This window comes from Arvicanthis niloticus, chromosome 14, assembly GCF_011762505.2.
Source record: "Arvicanthis niloticus isolate mArvNil1 chromosome 14, mArvNil1.pat.X, whole genome shotgun sequence".
Taxonomy (NCBI): Eukaryota; Metazoa; Chordata; class Mammalia; order Rodentia; family Muridae; genus Arvicanthis; species Arvicanthis niloticus.
The window spans coordinates 25,169,478-25,182,403 of NC_047671.1; the positions used below are offsets into that span (position 1 = coordinate 25,169,478).

Sequence of the window (12,926 nt, forward strand, 5' to 3'; positions counted from 1 at the left end):
AAATGGTCAAATTACTTCTAAGAATAACTCTCAGATACATACAACAAAAATAAAATTAAATAGCTACCCACATTAACCTAAATACATCAAATTATGTCATGACATAATTCCTAGGTATTTTATGAAAAGGTCTTACTAGTGGTTCCTTTAAAATAAGCAAAAACATGAATGGAGCTTCATTTCACAGGTACTGGACAGCCTTTGTCTGCAGTACTGGGGCTACACAATGCTGCTCATCCCAAAATAAGACTGTGCTCAAAACGGGTTTTTCTCGACGCATCTACCATATTTTTTATAATGCAATTTATATAGGATTCCAGTCAATAAAAAGAAATATGGTTTTCTTCTAAACTGTCACAAAAATCTATACCACAGCTTAATCAAGTCACACAGTCTAAAGGCAACCTGAACGATCAACAGACGGTAGCATGCTCGCTGATCTGACAACATGTTAACAAAGGCATTTTTGGTTATTTAAAGTCTTTGGATATTGAACAGTCTTGCTTCTAGTACCCATGGTATGAAACAAATAAATCAACTGACAAATGCCATTCGCCACACATGTTTAGCTAAATTAAACATTAAAATACATGGTGGGCAGCAAAAATTAATTCCCCAAATGAGACGTACATTAAAAACTATATTACACTTGTAAGAATATAGTCAAAAGCTTTGATACAACCTCGTGAGTTTATAACTGGGCTATCTAAATTTTTAATTTCTTAAAGTTTATTTGATCACTACTCTTGAATAAAGTTATTCAAGAATATTCACTGATCTGTTTTACTACTGCTAAGTTCTCCTTTGCAAGAAATTAAACAACCATTTTTTACAATGAAAGTCTTTAGCTTTCTAATGTATCCAGAGCACTGTTTTTAAAAAGCAAAAAAAGGAGCTAAAAAGTGTCTTCTGACTTAAAAGCACCTGCAGATGAATGCTTTTCTTTAGCCGCTATTGAAATGAACTGTAGTGTTAAATGATTTCTGAAAAATTGGAGTTTCCTAACAGCACTTATATTTAAATCAGGTGATATTTTCACCAGAAGACTTACATGTTAAAAACAATTGGTAATCCAATCCCAAGTGTGTATATTACCCAAGATTATATATGTATAAGTAACAGTATAAACTAAGTAGGCTCTAATTGTATATTTAGGAATATATATTCATATATTCCCACATATATGTATATGTGTGTGCATGCATGTATATATGTAACAGAGAAGAAGCCATGAATTTGAAAGAGAGCAAGTGGGAGACATTGGAGGGAAGAAAACAAAAGGGGGAAATGGCTACAATTATTATTTCAAAGAATAAAAATTTGTATTCAAAAGTAACAAGGAAGTACCATCATTTCATCTCATTGGAAAAGCTGTTGCTCTCCTCTTTAGGCAAAACTTATTCAAAGTCACTGCCTAAGGGTACAGCTCTAAAACACAAGCTTTTCTGTTATCAAAGGAAAACACTGAGCTCTCTCAACTTCTTCCCAGTTAAAAGCATTTAGGTGAAAATAGTAATAGACTTGCTACATATTGCTATGAAAAACAGACCATTCTATTTTCAATTTTTTTTGTCAAAAAATTTACTCTTATTTTCTGTTCATATATTTTTTTTTATTTTTTGGTTTTATTATTCACTTTTAATAATAGAGATTTTAGAAACATTTTCAAATATTTTTATCCATCTGAACACAGTCAACCAAAGCAAAACAAAAAACAAAAACAAACCCACTTTAATTTCAATAAAACTATCCAGTCTGTTTTTATCAGTACATTCAAAGATATTGAGCACAATGAATGTGGATATTCTGCAAATAAAATTAGTCAAAATGATTTAAAGATAGGCTAAATATGTCATCTGTGAACTCTGGTTCAATGATAGGCAACACAGGGAAGAATGTCTGATTGCCACTCAAAGCTGATAACTGTAGAAGCAGCACTCACTGCTTAATTTCAGTGTAAAGAATCTATGTGCATTTCTTCTGTAGCCTACACTCCATACATCGTTACTATAGTGTAATTATTCTGGAATTCGACCTTATCATTGCAGAGCCTTTCACAGCCTAACGGACATGTATATTCTTCTACATGTTCCAAGTTTTAGTAGAGATCCTAGTTTTACAATTAGAAGATTTCCAAAAAAGTAAATGCCCAGCTCACAGGCTCACTGTTACAATGACATGCCACACATGTCATTGTAACAATGGCATGTCCTTCACTCACAAGACACAACCCCAATAAATGACTTATAAGACAGTTTGAAACACTGATCTGAGCTCCAACACATTCTATTACTTTGCCCAGACTCACCCGTAGTGATGTCATCATCCACGAGGTCATGTTCTTCTTCCTGGACTTTAGCTTCTGTCCCTGAAGCATCTGGAGCAGCTGCCATAGTCTGCATGGCTTCTGCCGTGACTCCAGCTAAAAAGTTAAGAGTGACAAGATTTACTTTACAAACTGAAAGAGGCAGATGAAACCTGTAAAGCTTTCAGTTACTCAAAAGGTAGCATTTGACAATGTATAATAATAATAAAAAAATAAGTATCCATTTCTGCACTGTTTATTTATATGGGTGGACGCTGCATAGGTAGGTACATCCTGTATTATCCTGTATTTAGTTTTAATCAACCGGGGAAAATCAGACACAAAATGTTGATGTAAATTATATTTTTATTTGGATTCTTTCACCAACACTTTTGCTACACTTACGTTACCTGATTTGGACACAGTAACGCAGCAATCAGTCAGAAAAACGTAAAGTAAGAACTGATTGAAAGGTTACTCTCTTCTGTGTTAGGATGTTCATACCTGGGGGTGGCAGGCAGGTGAGGATGAAGAAGCGGTGTGCTTGGAGACACACCGCCTCAACGAAAACCATTTCCTGCTCTGGAAGACTCAGGGATGAGGAACATAATTATCACACTGAACAGTGTCCACTCTGCTAGTTCACACTGATGTCTTTTTCCTCCATAACCTTATCTCTCTCAAGATATATTCTGGTGTTAATCTGCATTTACCATTTCATTTCTCAGTTGGCAATGGAAAGTAGACTGTATATTGTTGTCATATTAGTACCATCAGTCCATCATGGTTACTATAGGAGCGGAAATTTCTCATCAAGTTTGTAAAGAAGTAATGTTAACATTTGCTTAAATAGGAGCCACCTAAATGTTTTCAAACTAAATGCTATAGATACTGAGGGATTTCTTTTCTTCTAAGGTATTCTGCCTTACGCAGTTTCCCAGGCTTACCAAAAGCACCCGGACAGGAAGAGCCTTAAATTATTTACCACTGTGAGCTATGTTAAGCTGAACCCGTTAGTAGGTGACCATGGACCTAAAGACTGACCGTAGAAAGCAGAGTACCATTGTGGTAGCATCAGTTAATCAGAAATGCTTTAAAGGGTGGGAAAGAATGGAAGAGGTAAAGGAGGTAAGTAACTAAGGGGAAGAAAAAAGCAGCAGTAATACCAGAAAATGGTCCCCAGTGAAAAGAAAATGATGCTGTTACCACTCTACAAAGTATATTTATTGTTGAGTTCAAAAGATCAATTTTAGCATGAAGGAAGGATTTATTATCAAACTATTAATTACTTAATCAACACTATCTACCTGAGAAATAAACTCAAAGAGAAGGAGGTAAAAAGGAAAAAAAACACATTCCTAAAAGGACACATTCGAATGATTTTTAAAAATCAAAGATCATTTTTTATATATTTGAATTAAAACATAACCTTTGAGGTCTCATTCTCTCTCTCTCTCTCTCTCTCTCTCTCTCTCTCTCTCTCTCTCTCTCTCTCTTTCTCTCTCTCTTTCTCTCTCTCTCCTAATAGTAATTCTGAAAACAATCAGAGAAACTAGAATAAAAATATTTAAAAAAAAAAACAATCTAGACAGTGATGATCACTAGTATTTTCCTTTCCTCTGAAATTAAGAGATTCAATGAAAGTGAAAACTGTGGCTTATAAGTAAACCATTTCTATTCATCCTACTTAACCAGAGAGACCAAGTGCTCAATGTAACAGTGCTGCTACGTTCCCTACCTCCTGACCTGACACGCACATCATTTCATCACAAGGTTTGCTTAGGAAGTGAGTTCTTGGGACAAGGAAAGTAGTATTTCAGAACAGCACAGCCGTGAAGACTCAGACTCACATAACACAGTGTGAATGCTCACAGAACAGAGTGTGAATGCTGTCAAGTCATCCATGGAGCTCCAGAGCTCCAGAGCTGCATAAGGCTTCATTCTACTGAAGACAGTCGGGATTGTAGGCAGAGGTTAAAGAGTGAACACATACATCTCAATGCAACTGAAGTCAAAAGACCAAAAACTTAAATTGTTCTTTAATAGATGTGTTTCAGACAAAAGAGCTATAAAACTTGGAATAAAACCCAAACACTACTAACTAATATACCTCATGAATAGAATGTGAAATATCCTTAATGAAGTATTAACAAATGAGGGTTAGGCATAATGGTGAATGCCTTTAGTGCCAGTTCTCAGGAAACAGATGGATCTCTGTGAGTTGGAGGCTAGGCTGGCCTACATAGAAAGTTCAAGAGCAGTCAAGCTACATAGTAAGAGACCCTACCTCAATAATAATAATGATAATAATAATAATAGAGGAAGGAAGGGAAACTAGGTAATAAATTAAACAAGTAAGTCTGCAATATATGGAAAGGTTTATATAATGTGGCCAAGAAGAATTTACCTCAGGGATTCAAATCTGGTTCAGTTTAAAAAGCTAAACAGTGTAATCCAAAGAGTGAGCTAAACAAAATCAAGAGATCATAGTAATTATTTGACAACTGACATATTTTTTAAAATGAATTTTTAAAACTATAGGAAAATCAGAAATTGAGGAGAATGTCTTCAACTTGTAAGATGTCTAGGAAAAGCTGTAGCTGCCATTTACATGTTATAAAGGAAACCCAATCCTGTTCACTGTACAACCAGGAATGCACAAAGATTGTACTCTGACCATATTTGCCTATTTAACAATATAAGAAAACTCTACCAAATACCAAAACAGAAGATAAAATACATGCACTTTGAAAAGAACAACACAAACTGCTCCTTTGTGGGATTTCATTTTAGGTGCTAACTTGACTGAGTTTATGTACAGGTAGCTCTTGAGCCGCCTGGGGCTTTTAGACTTAGACAGAGCCCTAACATTAACATTGTTTCCAGAACTTCTCCCTGCACATCACCTATTGTGAGACTTGGCCTATTTGATTGCATGGACCAATTCCTCTTAATCACCTCTCATCCACCAACCTACCTATTCATCCATCCATCCATCACCCACTTATTGATCCTGGCTCTGTCTCTCCAAAGAACACTGACTGTGCATACTATTCAAAAACACAACTACAAAAATTAGTATTACGGAAGAAAAGATAAAACCTGAATCACTGTTACTACCAACGGCCCTACCTTGAAGCCTCTTTCTGAAAAGACAACAAATTCTACCCCAGCCTCCTCCCTCTGACACATTCTAATTTCATGGCTTATTCTCACACAAACTTCCCCTCCTCTCCCTCTCCCTCTCCCTCTCCCTCTCCCTCCCTGCCCCCCCCCGTCTCTCGTGTGTGTGTGTGTGTGTGTGTGTGTGTGTGTGTGTGTGTGTGCACCCATTCAAACTACATTCCCCATATAATGGAGAATATGTGATATTTGTCTTTCTGAGTCTAGTTAAATTTATTATCACTTAATATAATTTCAAGATCCATCCATTTGTTTGGGAATTTCATAGTTTAGTTTAATTTCCAGTTTAATAAAATCCCACTGTATTACTCTATGTGAGTAACAAGGACCTGATGCTGACATATACTATGAGGCTCTGGTGAGGACCTCGTGGTAAGTGGTATATGGAATCATAACAACAAGCGTATAGAAAGAAAGAGTAAATGATAATACAAGAAGACAGAGCAAGCATGGGGTTCCGTAAGCACTACCTCAGTCACGTTCAAAGGGTATCACCAATAACTGACCAACCTCTTGCTGGCCTCACCTTTGAAATGTTCCTCCATCTCTCAATACTACACTGAGGATAAAGCTCTTGTATATGAATCATTAGGAGGAAAGTATATCCCAACCAAAGCATACATCTTATAGAAAATTAACTCATCAATTATGGACTTACATATAAAATATAAAACAATTAGAATTTTTTAAATTAAAAAAATCATTGATCCCTAAGGTTAGACTTGACATTAAAACCATAATCCTCATGGAGAAATATTGATTAGCAGGGCTTCATCAGGATTAAAACAAGTTTTGCTTTGCAAAAACCCTATAAAGAGGGAAAAAAAAAAAACACAAGACACAGACAAGAAAAAAAGAATATTTTAAAAATCACATATTGAGCCGGTTGTGGTGGCACATGCCAGTAGGATTTGTTGAAGGAGGCAGAGGCAGGAGGATCAAGGTCAGGGCCAGCCTGAGCTACACATTTAAAAAAGAAAAATCACATATTGAACAGGAGACTAGTACCTAGACCAAATATGAAACTTCCAAATCTTACTGGTGAGCAGTATTTCAATTACTTCTAAATATTAAACAAAGTTGGTATATGATCCAGCAATTACTATCAGGGAATGAAACCATGTTCTTATAAAAAAAAAAAAAACTAACCCATAAATATACACAGAAACATTATGTTCAAAAGTCAAAAAGTGGTGAGACTACAAATGGTCAAAGTGATACAAAATTATAATGGTCATACAGTGGGATGCTACAGCAATACAAGAAGATGGCGCTCTGTAATAGCTCCTGTAATAGCCCCATTAGAAACTTAAAGAAATCACCTCATTTTATGACCCAAAACAGCCAACAGTGAAATCTACTGAGACAGAAAGCAGAGGAATGGGCTGGAAAAATAGCTCAGTGGTTAAGAGCACTGACTGCTCTTCCGGGGGCTCTGAGTTCAATTCCCAGCAAGCACATGGTGGGTGACAACCATCTGTAATGGGATTTGGTGTGTCTGAAGACAGTTACAATGTACTCACATACATAAAACAAATCAGAAGGAAGAAAGGAAGGAAGGAAGGAAGGAAGGAAGGAAGGAAGGAAGGAAGGAAGGAAGGAAAGGGAAGGGAAGGGAAGGAAAGGAAGGAAGGAAAGGAAGGAAGGAAAGGAAGGAAGGAAAGGAAGGAAGGAAAGGAAGGAAGGAAAGGAAGGAAGGAAAGGAAGGAAGGAAGGAAGGAAGGAAGGAAGGAAGGACAGAGCGGCGCACTGGCCTACGGACAAGCAGGAGCGGGGCATCAGGGAAGATGTTGCTGAGTGGTGGAGACCACTTGCAACAACTGTGATGGTAGCTGCACCACTGTATGAGCAGCCAAAGCTCTCCAAGTCATGTATGTTTGGAAAAGGTCAGAAAACAAATCATACTTCCGTAAAGCCATGTGGCTTCCTAACGTTCTGCACCAGCCAAGCCGCCCCATGCCACTGTGTGTATACTGTAGGTACTCCCCACACACAGATGAGGGAAAGACTAACAGAGCATTTGTACAGTAGCAAAGTGAAACCCCACGAGAATTTTCTTCTATCAGGAACACATGACTTTTTCTCATTTTGTTTTTGTTTTGATTCAGTGTCTTACATAGCCAGGCATCTGCTATGTAGCTGGGGATGACCTTGAACTTCTGATATTCCTGCCATTATTACCTCCTTAGTTCCAGGACTGATGAAGAAGCACTCTACCAACTAAACAACATTATCACCCCAAGAATGAGTGCTTTAAAAAAATATTTAAAGCTCAATGTCATAACTCCCATAATGCTGAGCAGTGGTGGCAGCCAGTTCCCTGCGACTCCTTAAAATGTGCTGGAAGACAGTCAAGGCTAGGTGCTGAAGACAGACAACCAAGTCACAATACTCTCAGATCCTCCGTGAAAGCCATTTTTGCCATCTGTTTTCAGGAAGTAAGTTTAAAATATCAGGCCATATAAAGATCAATAGTATTTTAAAACAATACTAAGCACTTTATACTCTATCTGCAAGAGAAGGTATCATCATAGCATTGTTAAAAACCCTGAGACGTAATTTGCTGCTTCTGGTCTCCACAGTATTTAGATGCTGGCTATTTACTCTCTTAAGGCTCACAGACAACACAGAATCAGTGGCTGGTAGAGGCAAAGGGTATAACAAAGGATTTGATAAATCAACCTTTAAAGACAAAGCTAATCTAAATCCTGCTTGTAGGAGCTGAATGTGACCAAACATATTGTTCATAACTATGAGCCAAAAATGATTCATTATACTACAGGTAAATTATATGTAAACAACTATTTCAAAAAGAAACGAGAGTCACAAAACAGAACCGAAGATTGTGAGAAAGTATCATTTTCTTTCTGTGTGCATGCAGTGTGTGCATATGTGAAAAGGTATACAGGTGTGCCTATAAAGGCACGTCTGTGTGGAGGCCTGAGTTTAGTGTGGGTTTCCTCTTTTATCTTTCTTCACCCACCCATGCAGTGCATCTTATCTTTTGACACAGGCTTATTGAGAACTTGGAGCCCACTGATTGGCTGGGATAGGCCTGCAAGCCTATGAGATGGACATGTACCTGATTCCACCAACGCTGGGATCACAGGCTTCCACTGCCACACCCTGCACATGGCTAGTTTAGGTTCTTATGCTTTTTAAAGATTTATTTATATCTGGTATGACAGTAGGTCTGTGTGAATGTGTATGTAGCACATGTGTTTTTAGAGCCCATGAAGGTCAAACGAACATTGGATCCCCCAAAATTGGAGTTACACGGATGTTTGAGTTGCCTGGTGGGGTGCTGGGTTCTGAAGCCTGGCCCACTGCAAGAACAGTATAGACTCCTAACTGCTAAGCTCTGTCTCCAGCCTTCAGGGGCCCATGTTTGTACAATAAGCGCTTTAACTATTAAACCACCTCCCTCGCTCCTGTAATATTGTTTCTAATAAAATACAAAGATAAGAGAAAATTAATGTTTTACTGACATAAAAGCATAGTATTTTCAAGGAATAAAAATTACTTCCTCATGATTCATTATCCAAAAATATTAAATATTCCTTGGAAAATAAAAAAAGAATTTTTATAAGATCTGTACACATAGGGCTGGAGAGATGGCTAAGAACACTGACTGCTCGTTCAGAGGACCTGAGTTCAATTCCCAGCATCCACATGGTGGCTCACAACCATCTGTAACAAGTTTTGATGTCCTATTCTGGTACGTAGGTGTACATGCCGATAGAGCACTCATCCACATAAAATAAATAAACAAACCTAATAAAAAGATCTGTACATATACACTTGTTTATTCATAAACAAAGGTTTAAACCATCAATTATATGAAGATTCTTTGCTTTTGTCTTGTAAACTTTTTACATGTCAAATTACATTTAAAATAAACTGAAGTATATTATTTTACAAATATACTCAAAATATTGGACATAAATTTTAATAAATTGGATTGAACAGAACACAATGAGAATAACTTCAATCCAATAACACAAATTATATTAATTATGCTAGGAAATAACATTACAAGTATTAAGGGAAGGAAAACATTGAAAATAAATCTGTAAGGATAGCAAGAGATGTAATGAAGGAGATACAGTAAATGTATGAAAGAGTAAGTTTACAAATGCAAGTCTTACAAAATGCAACAATGTGCATTTTACCATCATAGGATTTGCCATACAGATCTATAATGAGCCTTGAAGAAACAGAAAACCATGGAACACGGAATGAAGCAGGAAGATGGTAAAAGGTCTCCCTCTGACAGCATCGGATGGAGAGCACTGCACTGAGCAGGAGACGTGAGGAACAGACAACAGGAATGCTTTTGTGAGACCTGTTGTTTCTATATGCCAAGGCCACTTATTAATGTCAAAGACCTATAATAATCAAGCATTTTCAGATATATATTTTATATATAAAAGTAAAATAATATGTGCTGCTTTTAATCAGTAGAAAAATGTTTTAAATGTAAATATAAAAATATGGTCTTCAATACAATAGACTAACACTATACTCAAAACTCTACCAATAGGAGCTAGAGATGGCTCAGCATGGGCTGAGCTTCCAGAGGGCCCAGGTGCAGCCGCCAGCACCCACAGTGGTTCATAACATCTGTTAAGTCCAGTTAAGAAGGACCTGATGCGCCTTCTGACCTCAGAGTGCCAGGCAAGAACACAGTGCACAGACTTGTGTGCAGGCAAAACACCGACACATAAATATACTTTTTAACTTCAACAGTAAAATATACACATTAGCCAAAATGTACATCTCGTATCTTACATATTATAAGCATTTTTTTCCAACTGGTTTACAACATCTGAGTAATGACAAGTGAAATGAACTCAGAGAAATTCTGTAGTGTCATGTGATTCACACGACAAGCAAAGAGACTTTAACCTGGTAAGAGTTTTTAGTGCAGTATGTTAACTAATATTGTAATATAAAATGAGCTCAGTTTACTGTAACTTTATAATTTTACAGAGGATTAGAAAGAATAATATTGTTAGAGTGAAGAACGAAAACATACAAAATGTTAATAAAAATTATATTCTCATTCTCATAAAATATAGATTTCCAGTGAGACTGAACTACATATCCAGAACAATAGGAGGCATTTTTATTTCATCACTTTCTCGCAACTGTGGTGTTCTCGTGATCTAATTAAAGTACACTTGAGGCAATGATTTGATATGAACATTTACTTTGAATGAAGTGAAATCCAGCAATAAGGGAATGTGCAAATATCTCCACTGCATTTCAGGCAGAAGGCAGGAGCGCTTTAGAGGCAGATCTGTGCAGTGCTGACCAACATTGCTCCACGTTCCCCACAATATCATGACAGACAGACGGCCTGCCTCACATTAATTCACTTCACACCACACATATCGATCCGCAGCCGTTCCCTAGTCTCTCTGCACACACTGCCTGTCTGGCTGCCTACATTCACATCAGCACATACACACAAAGGCCATAGAAGATAACCTTTTGCTTTCCATTAAAGACACAGTATCTACTTTTCCTTCTCTAAGCATCAAAAACAGAAATTATAACACCATAGATGCTCTCTTATGAGAAGATTTCACACAAAATAATTTGATGGTAGTTATCCCTTATTCTGAATAAAGATCATTTTAATTCATCAGAAAGAAATGGGCTTATCACAGACACAATGCAATCAGAGAAATAAAAATATGATTAAAATAGTTTGAGATTAAATTAGAATTAATTATTTGGTAATGTGAGAACTGATGCTTAATTGTGGAAATACATTTTCCTACCTAATATTTTGAACTATTCATGAAATTGTTCTCATAAAAAATGTAATTACAAACCATTCTGAAAACAGCAAAACAAGCTGAAAAATACACAAGTAGTAGACACCACAGGTAGTGTTCGAGCTCAACAGAATATTAATGTGAGAGCAGAAAGCTTTATTGTCTTCCTCTCCAAACAGAACTGAAAATGATCTGTAGTAAAAAATAATACCTAAAACTTGAAATTCACTATAAGTACCTTTTAAAATATGTGTTCAATTTACAGGCTACAGTAGACTAAAAGCCATTTTTTTTTGTTTCAGAAGACATAACTGAAAGAAGGACTTACATTTTGTGACCTTCTGGGTATTGCAAAACAAAGGCAAAACTGTCCTGACACATGCTAACATTGAAATCGCCCGGTTCAAACCCTCAATTACAAGCAGAATTATGCATCTCGGAACTGCTGGAGACTTTGTCACTGAAATCCTTCAAAGACCCATGATCTTTCTTTCCCCCTCTGTCTCGTTCTAACTCTCTCCTTCCTCTCTTTGTACACTAGCAAGGGCTGTGCAGACAGAAATCCAAGCAGCATAAACAGTACACAATGTACACACGCTAATCACATATTAACAGTAAGGTGCCTTAAAGTCAATGGAAGCTGATGGAGGCAGCAAATGATAATGCCTTTAGCAGTGAAGATACTGGATCTGGGCTACATCTAAAGAATGGGCCACATCTAAATGAATCAGAGGGCACAGGACTGCTTATATGCAAAGACAGGTAATTGTGCCAAGTGTTCACATTTCCATAGCGACTGAGAACACTCCAGCTACTGTTAAACAAACCTTCTCAAGGCAAGACAGGTGGCTGAAAAGAGAGTCTCAGCTTCAGAGGCTGGTGTGAGCTCAGGCTTGAGGGAGTAGCTACAGGAATGGGGACATGAGAAATACCTTCACCTGTGTAGAAAAAAGATTGCCAGTAACTTTCAAACAGAGATCTAATTTAATTTTTTACCTCATTAAGTAGCTGTGTAATTGTGGGAAGAGGCATGTACATGTTTTACAGAAGTTTTCATTTAAAGAATAAACACTTTTTTCAAAAACAATTTTGAAAATTCCCTTTTCTATACAGTTTTTCCAAATACAGGCAATACAAATGGGGAGAAAATTTTCGGATTCATTTAAAAAAATTGGGGTGTGTGTGAGTGGCTAAGTAAAGGGAACAAAACTATAGGGAAAATATAAGGCCTTTTACTAGAGAACCTGATAGTCATGCCACTAAAGCAGATTCCTAAGTGTGTAAGTGAAAATATTTGAGGTGGAACCCTCTGAGCTGGGTCTTGTGGGTATATCACGTGTATAATGGGATGACCCTGAGTGAAGACAATTCCAAGACGAAAGAGCACCACACTAAAAGACCGTGGACAGGGGGATGATACTTGTGGTAGCATGCGGGGAACAAAGCTAAGGAGACAGCAGATGTTGGAGCCCAACTCACAGTGAGAAATAAGGCACTAACAGGAGAAGGATGGGCTATGATGGCTAATCCTGGTTGTCAACAGGACTACATCTGGAGTTGACTAAAACCCACACAGCTGGGCACACCTGTGAGGGACTTTTCTGGATTAAATTATCTGAGGTGGAAAGAAACCTGGCTCACTGGAGGTCAGA

General features: G+C 37.2%; 1 protein-coding gene across 2 annotated transcripts in view; it reads right to left on the minus strand.

Moving 5' to 3' along the window:
* Wdr7 (WD repeat domain 7) overlaps nt 1-12,926 on the minus strand; it is a 259,944-nt gene that overhangs the window by 142,426 nt on the left and 104,592 nt on the right. For both annotated transcript variants that reach the window (XM_034517777.1, XM_034517776.1), the window contains one exon: nt 2,309-2,422. In XM_034517777.1, the coding sequence (XP_034373668.1) occupies nt 2,309-2,422 (114 nt within the window). The remainder of the gene's footprint in view (nt 1-2,308; nt 2,423-12,926) is intronic.